This window comes from Bufo bufo, chromosome 3 (assembly GCF_905171765.1).
Source record: "Bufo bufo chromosome 3, aBufBuf1.1, whole genome shotgun sequence".
Lineage (NCBI taxonomy): Eukaryota > Metazoa > Chordata > Amphibia > Anura > Bufonidae > Bufo > Bufo bufo.
Window position 1 is genome coordinate 626,269,019 of NC_053391.1, and position 16,859 is coordinate 626,285,877.

Genomic DNA, 16,859 nt, shown 5'->3' on the forward strand with positions numbered 1-16,859 from the left:
GCCTATAATTACATGTTCTGTCAATATGGTCAAATTCATACAGTGGGATAGCTTCATCATGTATGACTACATTACTGTGACATCAGCACTGTCTACTTTTATATACATGGATTGTAATTAATACATCTGCTCAAATGCAGATGTATTAGGATAGGCCATCGTTATCAGATTGGCAGGGGCCTGAGCCCCTGCACCCCCACCAATCAACTGTTACAGGGAGCCGCCACACTCACCGGAGCGCACAATGGCAGCTTTCCAAGCACAGCGCCTTACACTGTATAGTGGCTGTGCTTGGTATTGCAGCTCAGACCCATTCACTTCAATGGAACTGAGCTGCAACTAGGCCACATGACTGATGTACGGTAACTACACATTGTCTAGGAAGAGCTGATCAGCGGGGGCCCTGGCTGTTGGGCCCCAGCCGATCTGATACTGATGACCTATCGTTAGGATAAGTCATCAATATAAGTTGCCGGATACCCCTTTAATTGTGTCCGGTATAAATGTCATCAGAAGATCGGCTGCTCCTCTGTGCAAGTCCTCATGCACACGATCATGTCCGTAATGCGGTCCACAAAACACGGATCCACTAAATATGGATACATTCAGAGAGCAATCTGCATTTTCTCACCCCCATTCTTAGAAATTACTATTCTTTTCTGTAAAACAGAGAAGGATAGAAAATCTTCTATAATTTGCGGAGCGGACACAGGGATGAGTACAGCACATAGACATCTGTGTGCTGTTTTTTTTTTTTGCAGACCCATAGAAATGAACAGGTCCGTGTGCAATCTGCAAAAAAATGCAGATCGGACATGGATACAAAATATGGTCATGTGCATGAGGCCTAAAGGTGGTCTATATAAATACATATACACTCACCTAAAGAATTATTAGGAACACCATACTAATACCGTGTTGGACCCGCTTTTGCCTTCAGAACTGCCTTAATTCTACGTGGCATTGATTCAACAAGGTGCTGATAGCATTCTTTAGAAATGTTGGCCCATATTGGTAGGATAGCATCTTGCAGTTGATGGAGATTTGAGGGATGCACATCCAGGGCACGAAGCTCCCGTTCCACCACATCCCAAAGATGCTCTATTGAGTTGAGATCTGGTGACTGTGGGGGCCATTTTAGTACAGTGAACTCATTGTCATGTTCAAGAAACCAATTTGAAATGATTCGAGCTTTGCAACATGGTGCATTATCCTGCTGGAAGTAGCCATCAGAGGATGGATACATGTTCTCATTCTGTTTACGCCAAATTCGGACTCTACCATTTGAATGTCTCAACAGAAATCGAGACTCATCAGACCAGGCAACATTTTTCCAGTCTTCAACAGTCCAATTTTGGTGAGCTCGTGCAAATTGTAGCCTCTTTTTCCTATTTGTAGCGGAGATGAGTGGTACCCGGTGGGGTCTTCTGCAGTTGTAGCCCATCTGCCTCAAGGTTGTGCGTGTTGTGGCTTCACAAATGCTTTGCTGCATACCTTGGTTGTAACGAGTGGTTATTTCAGTCAACGTTGCTCTTCTATCAGCTTGAATCAGTCGGCCCATTCTCCTCTGACCTCTAGCATCCACAAGGCATTTTTGCCCACAGGACTGCCGCATACTGGATGTTTTTCCCTTTTCACACCATTCTTTGTAAACCCTAGAAATGGTTGTGCGTGAAAATCCCAGTAACTGAGCAGATTGTGAAATACTCAGACCGGCCCGTCTGGCACCAACAACCATGCCACGCTCAAAATTGCTTAAATCACCTTTCTTCCCCATTCTGACATTCAGTTTGGAGTTTAGGAGATTGTCTTGACCAGGAGCACCCCCCTAAATGCATTGAAGCAACTGCCATGTGATTGGTTGACTAGATAATTGCATTAATGAGAAATAGAACAGGTGTTCCTAATAATTCTTTAGGTGAGTGTATATATATACACTCATTGATGATATGGCTACATGTCTATCTGAGAATGAGCAGAGCCTCTTTGGTGGCAAAAAACTCAATATTGCACCTACTTGAGTATTCGTCATAGTAGCTGACCATTGCTGCCACTGCCAGGAGCCCCTGACAGCAGCTTATCCTCCCTTCTTGAGAACATATCAGACATTCACCATTAGTGGAAGATGTGAGACCACCCCATGCACGTTAGTTGATCGACCAGTCCCAGCGACATCATCAGGTTCCCCTGACCTTCATTGAAAATCTGTGATCATCTTTACAATCAGGGGTATGATAGGAATCATTCATATAAGTGCCATATGGAACTACTCTACTCTAGGAGCATCCATTCTAGGGGAGAATAATTTCTGTATCATACTGTACTTCGACATGACGAGACACGGAGTGCCGCCATACTGTGGAGCAGCAGGAAATCCTGAACTTGGACAGGTGGCCTAAGGATAAAGATATTGTATAATAACGTAGAATTTGCTAAAATTCTATAAATGAGTTATATTCATGAACCTCATAGCGACATTATATACGGTATGTTAACTCTTTTATAGCTGCGTAACCTAAACGCTATTTTATAGTAAATGTAAATATCATTACAGTCAAGATTAAAAACAATGTTATGCAGCAGAAGAGATTTGAGGCTAAATCCGCAATCATCCCCAGTAAATGAAATCTTAATCCGCTGCAATGGTTTGCATGCCGCAGCCATCTGGCATGAACTTGTAAATGAATGGGTTCAATGGCAGCAGATAACCTCTCATAGATATGCTAAGGGGCAAGAGAAAGGCTGACAGGCTTAGCTGCACACAAATGATTTTGCAGAACATTGTGATCTAATTAAGACCCACTTATAGAATGTGATCTACAGTGATTACATGCTGATTTGCAAACACATCACATCACAGGGAGGCACATGGACCTGGGTTGGTCACATGACCAGTGACCACTGTAATTGGATCCCTGGGCCAAGTCAAGCCACTCCCCCCTCCGACTTGATGAATAGAAGGTTAGTCCCAGAATTCACAGCGCATTCAGAAAAGGTTAAAGCAGCTCCAGCCGATGATCATGTCAGTAGATAAACATTTGCAGAGGATTTTAGGCTAAATGTCAGCAATAGTCGTTGCCAAGTCACAACTGAGGAAACGTGGACAGCTCCTTTAAGCATTTGGATTTTGTGTGAACACCATAGAGGAGATGAGAGGCCAGGCTTGGAAGGACTGGAAAGTTGGCAAACGCAAGAGATCCTTGTCTTCCGTCAGTCACGTAATAATTCAAGGCTATGTCTTTGCTTCCAGACGGCTGAACACGTTGAACAAGTGTGCATCCATGAAACTCGATGTCAGCCTCCAAAGGAAGAAGGTAAGTGCGTTCCAAGACACGTTCCGCTGACTGTTTGTAGGTAGAAAGCTGCGTGGATGGAGCAGTTCTCTTGGCTGCTCCAAAACCATTGTGTGTACTGGATAATTTAGGATTTATGGCAGAACTGTCCAACCTGGAGCTTTTCAGTTGTCGTCCCATACCCTCAGCATGCAGTGATAGCCTGAATCTATGGTGGGTGGTTTAATTTTGTACTATCCTCTATGTACGCCACACTATGGGGGAAATTTATCAAGATTGACGTACCCATACGCCCAGGGTTGGACTGGCACACCAGAGTACCAGGAGATCCTCTGGTGGGCTCAAGCTTCCACAATAATGGACCCCTAATAAAACAGAGTGGGCCCTCAGAATTATTTTCTCTGGTGGACCCAAGGAACTTCAGTCCAACACTGCATGCTCCAGCCTTCATCTCCCTGCATGCACCATAATGTGCAACTTTTTTACACCACAATAGTCCCTCAATGAGTCAGGAATCTGTGTACATATGTATTAGGCTACTTTCACACTCGCGTTTGGTGCGGATCAGTCATGGATCTGCACAAACGCATCCGTTCAGATAATACAACCGTCTGCATCCGTTTCAGAACGGATCCGTTTGTATTATCTTTAACATAGCCAAAACAGATCCGTCTTGAACACCATTGAAAGTCAATGGGGGACGGATCCGTTTTCTATTGTGCCAGATTGTGTCCCCATTGACTTGCATTGTGTGTCAGGACGGATCCGTTTTGCCCAGTTTCGTCAGACGGACACCAAAACGTTGCAAGCAGCGTTTTGGTGTCCGCCTCCAAAGCGGAATGGAGACTGATCGGAGCCAAACTGATGCATTTTGAGCGGATCATTATCCATTCAGAATGCATTAGGGCAAAACTGATCTGTTTTGGACCGCTTGTGAGAGCCCTGAACGGATCTCACAACCGGAAACCAAAACGCCAGTGTGAAAGTAGCCATAATGATATACAGCTGGCAGGTATAGCAATACAAAACCTTAAAGGGGTTGGCTCATCTCAGATATTGATGTCGTACCACTAAGATGTACCATCAGTGTCAGGTTTGATCTGCTCCTATCTCTAGAACAGGGTCCCCAAAGTGAATAGGGAGCAGTCACGCATGCGTGGCCACCCTCATTTCACCGCTTTGGGAGTTCCGAAAATAGCCAAGTACCGACTCGGCTATTTCCAACAGTCCCATAGCGGTGAATGGAGCGCTCACTTACTATTTTCGGAAATCCTATAGTGATAAGTGGAGAGCAGTCTGCGCGCTTGCCGTGTACTCTCCTTGACTTTTGGGTCCCCGTCCTGGAGATAGGAGCGGACCTATCTGACATTCATGACATATCCTAGTGATATTCCATGAATGTCTGAGATAAGGCAACCCCTTTAATTGATTTCATAGACAATATATGTACTGACTCTGCACTACAGAATTTTGTCCAGGTTATGCAATAAAGGGGTTATCCAATAGTACAAACACCCCCCACAATGCCCGGGCCCCTCCTATAGACGATACTTGCCTGGTTCTCGGCACCCGCGTCCCTCTGGATCCCTGCACACCCATCGCTGCCAATAGCAGGCCACTACAATGGGGACCATCCTCCCTAGCATCTCGGGTGATGCGGGGTAAGTATGATCTATAGCAGGGGCCTGGGCATTGTGGGGGTATTTTTACTACTGGATACCCCCTTTAAAAAAAGAGCTTTTACCTCTCCAGACATGTCTGTTTTAGTAACTGCTTGTATTCTCCCTGGAGAATCTCTTCCTATGTAATGCCATTCCTATATTATTCCTGCTAGAAGTTATGAAATATGAATGAATTACTAGAATTTTACAATGAAGGTCCAGAAGGGTGTTAACAGTTGGGGGGTGTCTCTGCACAATCTGACACTGGCAGAACTAATTGGATAGTGATAGACTGTGAAGGGATACATCATCAACTGGTAACACCCATCTGGACCATCAATGCAATCTGCTAGTAATTCTTTCTTAACTTTTGGCAGGAATAATAAAGCAATGGCATAACATAGAGTCATAAGAATAGTGCTCCAGAATGGTTATTACAAGGGGGTTGCAAATAGTTGCTAAAACAGACATGCCAGGAGAGGGGACAGCTCCTCCTTAAATCAGTACATGGATGTAAGAAAAAAATTCTTCTTACAAATTAGTCAAATTAGGCCTCATGCACACGACCGTGCCGTTTTTTGCGGTCCGCGGATCCGCAAAAAACTGAAGCCGCCCGTGTGCCTATTGTAGATATGCCTATTCTTGTCCACAAAACAGACAAAAATAGGACATGCTATATTTTTTTTCGGAACGGAGCAACAGATGCGGACAGCACACGGAGTGCTGTCCGCATCTTTTGCGGCCCTATTGAATGGGCCCACATCCAAGAATGGGTCCACATCCAAGCCGCAAAAACTGCGGCTCGGATGCGGACCATAACTACGGTCGTGTGCATGAGGCCTTAGGGCCCGTTCTTACGACCGTATGGCTTTGCAAAACACGGACACCGGCCATGTGCGTTCCGCAATTTGCGGACCGCACATGGCCGCAACCATAATAGAAAATGCCTATTCTTGTCCGCGATTGCGGATAAGAATAGGACATGTTCTATCTTTTCTGAGGAGCCGCGGTACGGAATAACGGATGCGGACGGCACACGGTGTGCTGTCTGCATCTTTAGAGGGCCCATAGAAATGAATGGATCTGTACATACGGTCATGTAAATGGGCCCTTAGTCAAATAACTTTTTTTTCTTTGGACACTAGTGTCTTTGGAGTCGAATTTGTTATTCTGCCTCTTGACCACGTCTTGTTAAATGGGCTTCTCAATAGAAAAAGAGTTCCTAATTAACATTAATGAAATTTAGTGTAGAGGAAATAATTAGCATCACCAGAGCCAGAGCCGCTGGTGTGGATTACCTGAGTCCTTTCCTGTCTGTCAGACAGACTGCCGAGATTTGAAGTGTCAGTAAATCGATTAGTTAACCATTAAAATTGCATAACTTGTAAAGTGGGGCATGTAGATGGACAGAATGTGTTGAATCTATAACATCAAATAAGTAAAATGTCATAGAAATGAAATCCCATTCAATGTAAAATTTTCATAAATTTCCAGATTATTACATTTGGGTTAATTACAAAATCATGAATGTTATTAAAATTTAATTATCTACCATAGCATTACTACTGTACCTGAGACCTTGGGATCCCTGAGGCCCTATAACTATAGGCATAATGATGCTGTTATTAAAAGATTTTTCAGGAAAATACTGTGAATGCCTATCATTAGGGCCCATCTACACGGGCCAGTACACATGGCAATGATCTAAAAGTAAACCATCGGTTCCCAATCGTTGCTTGCTGGTTTAAGCTGCATCCATAAACAATTAGATGACCCAACAAATGAGAATTTTGCTTAATGTTGAGTGATCGGCAGCACACTCACACACAGGGACATAACTAGGGCCCCATAACAAATGTTTGAACAGACCCCCCTTCCCTTGATCAGCTTCCCAGCAACCCCCCACCGTTAGCTAGTCAAGACCACCCACGCTCGCTAGACGACCACCCACCCACAGTATTTATGCCCCCTTACTGCCCTCAGTATAACTCCCCCATAGTGCTCAAACACAGTAGAATGCCCATAGTGCCCCAACACAGTAGTTATGCCCCTTTAATGCCTCCAAACAGTAGTTAAGCCCCCTTAGTACCCCACAGAGTAGTTTTGTCCCCTTAGTCACCCCACACAGTAATGGTCCCCCTTTTACATAAGTGAAGCCCTTGTGGTGTAAAAAAAACTGTAATACTCACCTAGTCCTGTTCCTCCAATGAAGAACGAAGAATATCCACCTCTCCCCAGCAGGCGTGATGCAGTGACGTCATGGCATCTGATGAGTGGGAAAGTGGGCAGGCCAGAGAATGATGCTTGGCCTGTGCACTATTCACTCAGCCCAACAGGCGCGATGATGTCACCTCATCACCCCTGTTGGGAGAGCACAGGCCTGTGGAATGAGGCCTAGGCCGTAGTAGATGTAATAATAAGGGTGTAACATTGTCTTTCCTGTTTTTAGAGTGAAGATTCAGATGAAGAAGATCTTTGCGCAATCAGTGACAAATGGACATTCCAAAGATTCAGCCGTCGATGGTCTCGGGTGGATGACATTGATACACTGCTCGGAAGATCAGAAAGACTTGGGTCATCCGGGGACATGAAAAACACGACAAGTAGTGAAAGTGTGCTGACAGATCTCAGTGAGCCTGAAATATGTTCTATTCACAGTGGAAGTAGCGGTGGGAGTGACTGCAGATGTGCTTCCAGTGATACGTTTGAGTGTAATGACACAATGTGCGTGCCAGATTCCAACTCATATTGGCCAAGAGATATCTCAGATGGTAAATTAAATGTAAAGACTGATAAATCTTCACATACAAAAGCAAAAACACTTCTAAAATGTATGGGTACTCTTCGCGGCAAAGGCGCCCATGGGAAACTGAAAGGACCACCTAAAGCGGTAGGTTTAATAATTAGTGAGCCTATTCTGCAACTAGAGCCCAAATCTGTAAAATCAATGAACTGTGTTCAGTTAGGTAATGGACAAGTAAATGACTCCATTATGGACTTTAAGGTAACTGGAAACTTGGACTCAAACTCAGAAACAAGAACAATTGATGAAAGCACTTCAAGTTTAAAAAATGCTGAGGTTTCTGAATCAAACAAACGTGCTGGCATGTACCTGGAGGACGTTGACCTCTTCACAATGACTGGGATACGGGCTAAACCCAGTCAGAATCATAAAAATGAATTTCATTCCCAAGAGGATCTGGTTGTATATATTCCAAAGGACCACAAGCCTGGAACATTTCCAAAAGCAATATCTATTGAAAGCCTCTCACCTTCTGAGAATCTCGGTGGTGTAAACTGGCGAGGTGCGAGCATATCACTCAGTGGGCAAAAGGGACTTTGTGTCAAAGAACCAAGACCTTTATCTTCAAGGTGTCCAAGAGGCAGCAGGCTTAGTGTATATGATAATGTTCCAGGATCCCATTTGTATGCCAGCACTGGAGATCTCATGGACCTGGAAAAAGATGATCTTTTCCCCCATTTAGATGATGTACTACAACATATCAATGGACTTCAGCAGTCCGTTGACCATTGGTCAAAAGATATTATGCCAGAATTGCAAGACGACAATGTATCGCTGTTCCAGATTCCCACCCCAGTATTCCGTACACCAAATCCAGTTGGCGGAGACTTTGAAGGAAATTCTATATCCGATGGAAGGACAACCCCGAGTGATTTGGAAAGAGATGCGACGTCGCTTAATGAGTCCGATGCAACAGGAACAAGAGAAAGAAGAGACTCAGGAGTTGGAGCATCTCTTACGAGAACAAACAGGTACAATCTTCTCCTTTGCTCTAAACCCACCTAGTTTTGAAGAAGACCCGTCACCACTCCTAACAAGTTTTTTTTCTAAATAATTGTATTCTACATAAAATCACAATTCTGCAGCATTTATTCTCACAACTCTATGTTGTGCCATTCCTACTAGTAATTTATTAATAAAGCTGCAGTCGGATGTGTGTGGGGTGTGTGTCCCCGCACAGTCTGACATTGGCAGCACCAACTGGACAGTCTCAGACTATGCAGGAACACCCCCCAACTGGTAACACCCATTTGTACACTTATTTATAACATTACTGCAGGATTTTATTTATTTATTTATTTTATTTTCATTACCATAACATAAATCAAAACAAACAATAAGACAATTTCCATATTTTATCAAATCACCCACCCTACAAAACAAAAAATACAAACCCTCACTCTCAGCCAAAACAATCCTCCCATACAATGCTTAACTTATCCCTACACCATGGATTCCAAATAACAAATGTAGAAAGTTTCTTCTTCTTTCTATAATCATTTTTTCCAAATGTACCATATTTTTGGGACTATAAGATGCACCCCAGTTTTAGAGGGAAAAAATTATACTCATTAAATCTTCATTAAAGGGCATCTGTCAGAAGATTTGTAACTATGAAACTGGCTGACCTGTTACATGTGCGCTTGGCAGCTGAAGACATCTTTGTTGGTCCAATGCTCCTATGAGCCCACGTTACTGAAAAAAATGAGGTTTTAATATATATGTGGGGGCGTGGTGATTTGACAGGGCCAGATGTGATGATGTTTTCACTGTCTGGCCCTGTCAGTCAAAGTGCAGAAGGTGAAGCAGTTGCAGAGAGAGCAGGAGGAACGGCAACGCCCCCGTTGCTCCTAGAAGCTCATTTGCATGTATTAAAATATCATTTTCTCAGCAATGTGGGCACATATGAAAATGGGACCAACACGGATGCCTTCAGCTGCCAAGCACACATGTAACAGGTCAGCCAGTGTCATAGGTAGAAATTTGCTGACAGATGCCCTTTAAATGAGATTATATTCATCAGACCATTCAATACTTCAGGAACTTCCACTAACTTACAATGATTCTGATCCTCAGCTTTGCAGGCATTCAGAAATTTCAAGTAATAAAACAAACCTCCAGGACCTAAATTATATTTTCCATTCAGACTTTCCCAGTCCAATACTCCTATTTCCCCAAACATTTAGTCCAAATAAATAACTCCCTTCCTCTCCCAGAACTCAGCATCTTCTGTTCTATTCAATTCTTGTAAATGGATATTACTCCACGTAAACCTAAATACCCCTTCAACCAAATATATCATCTTAATTAGTTGCCAAACATTATACATCAGCTCCAGAGTTTTCCTGCTCAGACGATACCATAGTTTTGTAAAATTGTAGAAGGAATTATCGAAGAATGGCACAACGTAAAGTCATAAGAATATTGTTATTACATGGGGAATGCAAGTATTTACTTTAAACAGACATGTCAGGAGAGGTGAAAGCTCCTCTTTATATGTATTCTCATTCTCTTCGATCTTCAAAAAATATAATCCCTTCACGCAAATGTCCCATGACATAGATGACTCAACTACTATTATGTCCAGTTATCATTATTGGCCTTTATACATATACTAAAAAATGTACCTGCGCTGCCTGGGTCTAAAGGGGTGCTGTATGATGTGTATACTGTATATATCCTCTATACACAGTCTTCTGATAATGGCTCATAACATAACAACCATGAGTGAGTGCTGTATTATGTATATACTGTATATATCCTCTGTATACAATCCTCAGAGAGTGGCTAACATAGAACAACAGTGAGCGAGTGCTCTATGATGTATATACTGTATATATCCTCTGTATACAATCCTCAGATAATGGCTCTTAATATAACAACAGTGAGCGAGTGTTGTATTATGTATATAGTGTATATATCCTCTGTATATAATCCACGGATAGTGGCTGATAACAGTGAGCGAGTGCTGTATTATGTGCATACTGTATGTCCACTGTACACAATCTTCTGATGATGGCTGATAACATAACATTTAGGAGTGAGCGAATCGAGCTTCCGATCCAAGATCCGAAGTCGATTTGTTTCCCAACTTTGTTTTAATGTTTTAATCCATTCTTCCTTGCAAAAGTCTTCCAGTTCTGTGAAATTCCTGGGCCGTCTTACTTCTACTGCTCTTTGAGGTCTATCCATAGATTTTCAATGATGTTCAGATCAGGGGATTGTGAGGGCCATGGTTTAAACCTGCAGGTTGCTCCTTTTGAGGTAGTCTATTGTGGATTTTGAGGTTTGTTTAGGATCATCCATTTGTAGAAGCCATCCTCTTTTCAACTCCAGCTTTTTTACAGTTGGTGTTATGTTTGCTTCCAGAATTAGCTGGTATTTCATTCAATCCATTCTTCACTCTAACCGTAAAATGTTTCCTGTGCCATTGGCTGCAACACAACCCCAAAGAGTTCTATTTTAACCTCATCGGTCCACAGGACTTGTTTCCAAAATGCATCAGGCTTGTTTAGATGTTATTTTTTAAACTTCTAATGTGGAATGATGTGGTGAGGATGCAGGGTAGGTTTTCTTCTTATGACTCTTCCATGAAGGCCATATTTATGCATATTTGTGCATAGTTCTGTGTCGCTGAACAGTAGAACAATGTACCACAATCTTCCTGAAGGTCTTTTGCAGTAAAGCGGGGGTTCTGATTTTCTTTTCTAGCAATCCTATGAGCAGCTGTCTGAAATGTTTCTTGGTCTTCCAGACCTTTTATTGACCTCCGTTGTTCCTGTTAACTGCTATTTCTTAATTACATTTCGAACTGAGGAAATGGCAAACTGAAAACTCTTTGCTATCTTCTTAAAACCTTTTCCTGCTTTGTTGGCCTCAACCATTTTCATTTTCAGGGTGTTAGGCAGCTGCTTAAAAGAACTCATGGCATTTTACATATGTGCCAAATTTAAGGTCAAATGGTTCAGGCTTTTGGATTCGAGGACAAACAGACATTCACTTTTATAGTAAAGATTCATAGATATGTTTATATAAGAAAATGAGATATGTCATGGATTTTATTCTTTATTTGCCTCATTGTGTTGACAGCTGTTTCTAACATAAATAATTTTCCTGTAGACACTTGAGGTGGCACAGTTTTCAGGCATCTCACCAGCTGAGCAGGTCTCTGGCATCACTTCAAATCAGCAACCAGTCTGCGAGCCAGCTCAATCTGCTGCAAAAGTTCTCCCTGTTACGGCTGACCGCCATCATGGAAAAATATTCCATGTCAAACAAACATGGGTGGACATGGTGAGTAGCTAAGCTTAATACTGTGTACTTGCATTCATTACTAGGTAGGCAGCTTTTTACATAATTCTTTGTTCCATCTCAATTTAAGGTCTGTACCAAAATTTATGAAGAGAATGAAGGGCCCTGATTACAAGGATAAGAATGTTTTTGGTGTACCCCTGATGGTTCATGTGCAGAGAACTGGGCAACCATTACCACAAAGCATTCAGCAGGCGTTACGGTTCCTGCGCAGCAACTGCCTTGATCAGGTAAGAACAATGCTAACGTGTAAATGTCCTACTAGCAGGTGCAACTGTCAAGTTAAGCTGTTGAGTGGCGTTTTAGATAGCTGTCAGCCAAACATACACCCGGGGCTGACCTGATGACTGTGATCCTCTCGACCCCCATACACCTCCACACTTGACATGGCCGACCATGCATGTGTCCTGAATGAGGAGAGAGGAGCAATCGGCTGCAAGACACATCTGCCATCATTGAGAAAGTTGGATCACACCCATACGCATTAGTTGGATACCAAAATCAGCAAGTTTGGCCGCCATTAATTTAAAGGTAGACTGCTTTGCTCTCATTACAATGGTACCTTTATTTGTTATGTCCCTCGCCTAGATCTTCAAAAAAAGACTTTTTAAAGTTATGCTAATTTCGTTCGGCAAGTGCCCAGGAGCAGCGTTACTTCAGCAAGTGCCCAGGCCCCTCAGCGTTGTACCCAGAAAACCACACCTCTTTCACCCCTCTGGCCCGCCCTTGTTTCCTACTATTACCTCCTCCTCTCCATCCAAGATCTCGCGCCTGCACCTGCGCCGATCCACACTTGTCCCACACCTGCACACTGCTGTGCCATTATGGGCAGAGGAACCGGCAGCGCAGGTGCGAGATCTTGGATAGAGAGGAGGAGGTAATAGGAAACAAGGGCGGGTCAGAGGGGTGAAAGAGGTGTGGTTTTCTGGGCACAGCGCCGAGGGGCCTGGGCACTTGCTGCAGTAATGCCGCCCCTGGGCACTTGCCAAACCTCATTAGCATAAGTTTAAAAAGTCTTTTTTTAAAGATCTCGGCGAGGGACAGAACAAATAAAGGTTCCATTGTAATGAGGGCAAAGGAGTTTATAACCTGATCTGAGCTGTCTAAAAGGCTGAGATTAGGTGACAGACTCCCTTTAATGTGTATGGTCAGCTTTAGCATAGAAGAACTAAAACCAACATTTATAACCAGTGTACCGTATCAACACAAGAAAGATAAACGTAAGGGTGGCAAATGTCAAAACCATCAAACGGCAGAACATTTGCCAATCCTGGAACCATCTGTAATACAGGGCAGTTGGCTGTCTTGGGTCACTTTACAAAACAGCTATTAAATTACAAGTTATAAGCCATATATACAAAAAAAAGCATAACGCACCGAGATAGAAATGTCAGATTGCTGCAGAACTTGGCACGTAGTTATGACTCAGACAGATATGTAAATGATTACAGGTGTGGTCTGATTAGACACTGGGTCTTGACACAAGAAAGTATAAGGCCTCTTTCACACAGGCGTTGCGGGAAAATGTGCGGGTGCGTTGCGGGAACACGCACAATTTTTCCGCGCGAGTGCAAAACATTGTAATGCATTTTGCACTCGCGTGAGAAAAATCGTGCATGTTTGGTACCCAAACACGAACTTCTTCACAGAAGTTCGTGCTTGGGATCGGTGTTCTGTAGATTGTATTATTTTCCCTTATAACTTGGTTATAAGGGAAAATAATAGCATTCTGAATACAGAATGCTTAGTAAAATAGCGCTGGAGGGGTTAAAAAAAAATAAAAAATTATTTAACTCACCTTAGTCTACTTGATCGCGCTGCCGGCATCTCCTTCTGTCTCCTTCTTTGCTGATTGTAGGAACAGGACCTGTGGTGACGTCACTCCGGTCGTCACATGGTCCATCACATGATCCATCACCATGGTAAAAGATCATGTGATGGATCATGTGATGACCGGAGTGACGTCACCACAGGTCCTGTTCCTACAATCAGCAAAGAAGGAGACAGAAGGAGATGTCGGCAGCGCGATCAAGTAGACTAAGGTAAGTTAAATTATTTTTAATTTTTTTTTTAACCCCTCCAGCGATGTTTTACTATGCATTCTGTATTTAGAATGCTATTATTTTCCCTTATTACCATGTTATAAGGGAAAATAATAATGATCGGGTCTCCATCCCGATCGTCTCCTAGCAACCGTGCGTGAAAATCGCACCGCATCCGCACTTGCTTGCGGATGCTTGCGATTTTCACGCAACCCCATTCATTTCTATGGGGCCTGCGTTGCGTGAAAAATGCACAAAGAGGAGCATGCTGCGATTTTCACGCAACGCACAAGTGATGCGTGAAAATCACCGCTCATGTGAACAGCCCCATAGAAATGAATGGGTCGGTATTCAGTGCGGGTGCAATGCGTTCAACTCACGCATCGCATCCGCGCGGAATACTCGCTCGTGTGAAAGGGGCCTAAGGCCTCTTTCACACGAGCGTGGCAGATTGGCTCCGGATGTGTTCAGGATGCTTTCACCATTTTGCAAGCAAGTTCAGTCAGTTTTGTCTGCGATTGCAGTTGTTCAGTTTTTTCCGCGCGGGTGCAATGCGTTTTGATGCGTCTTTCCACGCGCGTGATAAAAAACTGAAGGTTTACAAACAACATCTCTTAGCAACCATCAGTGAAAAACGCCTTGCATCCACACTTGCTTCCGGAGGCAATGTGTTTTTCACTGAAGCCCCATTCACTTCTATGGGGCCAGGGCTGTGTGAAAAACACAGAATATAGATCATGCTGCATTTTTCACGCAACGCAGAACTGATGCGTGAAAAAAAACACTCATGTACACAGACACATTGAAATGGATGGGGTCAGGATTCCATGCAGGTGCTATGCGTTCACTTCACGCATTGCACCCGCGCGGAAAACTCACTTGTGTGAAAGAGACCTAAAAGTGCTTCCTCCGCTGCCCTATAAAAAGGCTAGTTTACCTCTTGGTGAGAGATTGCTGACTGCTAAACATGCCTCTACAACGCACTCAAATGCATTATGCCCAGATGACAGGCTTTGGACTGAGAAGCGGGAAGGTCATTTCGATCAAATAGCCCACCAACTAGGCCCTTCTGACCTAGCTGTTAGGAGGTGCTGGGAGCAAGGGTTACGTGAGGGCACCCACACATGGCGAACAGGCTCTGGATGGCCCAGATGGACCACCAGTAGAGAGGATCAGCTTCCATAGTTTTGTTGTCCACCATCCAGACACTCGTTGCACCTTCATTACACACTCCTCCCTCTGCCCAGACCATTTTCAGGTGCTAAGCAAAAATACATTTTGTGTCAAGGTTCCCATTCTGTGTCCTGGAGTTGACAGCCAGCCACCATTGGTTTCATTTGCAGTGGTGTCATAAACAACGAACCTGGACTGCTACGGACTGGAACTATCGTCTTTAGTGATGAATCCAGGTTGTTTTGTATCTGACGATGGTTGGGTTCTAGTATGGAGGCCTTGTGGTGAGCGCTACAATCCTGCCTTTGCTGTGGAGTGACACACTGCCCTAGCTGCTGGTGTGATGATCTGGGGAGCCATCGTATGCAACAGTCATAGTGATAGGAAGGACAATGGTAGCTCAATGATATGTGCAGGACATCCTGCCGCCACATGTGTTCCTCTCATGGCAGGGCTTCCAACTGGCATATTTCAACAGGATAATGATCACCCACACACAGCAAGGGTTTCTCAGGATTGTCTCTGCCAGATTGCAACACTTTCTTGGCCTGTCTGGTTGCCAGATTATCACCAATCAAGCATTTGTGGGACCACCTGGGATGCCAGGTTCTGCAACCTATGATTGTGCAGTATCTACAGACCCAACTGCAACATCTGTGGGAAATGCGTTGCAGGATACCAAATGGAACTGGTATACCCCCATGCCCAACCGTATCTCATGTTGCTTTCAGGCTAGAGGTGTCCAAACAGGAGCCTATTTTCAGTTGTACAGTGTTCTCCAATAAAAGTATCCTTTCCCTCTGATATTGTAATCACTTCCATATATCATCATTACATTCACCCATAGAAAGTTTTATTCCATTCCAACAACTCCTTGGTGCATTATGTTTTTTATTGTCAATGAGTGGTGCATAGTATTTATACTCTAACATCATTGCAAAGGAAATGTATTAGGAGAACATCTCCAAAGTAAGCAATGACGAAAACCAAAAGTATTCACAGTGGGTTTTCTATTGCTTAAGCAAACAAGGGAATGTCTTACTTTTCCAGCATGAGAAACCAGACGTCTGCTTACAAATGGACAACATATAATCACTACAACCGGCCGAAAAAATATTCTCCCACATGTTTACTGTATATTTCCGGGAAACAAATGCAGTACAACGACTAACGTGAGGGACAGGACGGTTCAATAAATAGTATGGTTTCCCTTCGACTACATCTTTGTCCTTATAAGAGAGATGGAGACTGCTGGCTTTTATGTTGTCAAAACATAATGCAGATTGTGCTGCTCTCAGGACAATTAGAACAAGGATTTCTTAGTTCACTGTCCTCCCACACAATATAATTTTAGATCTGAGGTCTTGGGAGAGAGCATATAATTCCTCAGAGACGTCTCAATGCGAGCAGAAAAAGCCACATTATAACTGCTGTCTCTCTGAGTGCCTTCAGACAGTGACACATTCATATGTATGGAATGGCCAACCCTTTTTATTTATGAAAAATCTAGAACATAATTTCTGGAACGAAAAATGTCTCATTGGTATTAAGAAAGGCATAGGATTTGGGTCTAAAA

General features: G+C 43.4%; 1 protein-coding gene across 6 annotated transcripts in view; it reads left to right on the top strand.

Moving 5' to 3' along the window:
• STARD13 (StAR related lipid transfer domain containing 13) overlaps positions 1-16,859 on the top strand; it is a 285,728-nt gene that overhangs the window by 251,208 nt on the left and 17,661 nt on the right. For all 6 annotated transcript variants that reach the window (XM_040426132.1, XM_040426133.1, XM_040426131.1 and 3 more), the window contains 4 exons: positions 3,251-3,314; positions 7,404-8,728; positions 11,877-12,050; positions 12,139-12,298. In XM_040426132.1, coding sequence (XP_040282066.1) covers positions 3,282-3,314; positions 7,404-8,728; positions 11,877-12,050; positions 12,139-12,298 — 1,692 coding nt within the window. In that variant the 5' untranslated portion in view covers positions 3,251-3,281. The remainder of the gene's footprint in view (positions 1-3,250; positions 3,315-7,403; positions 8,729-11,876; positions 12,051-12,138; positions 12,299-16,859) is intronic.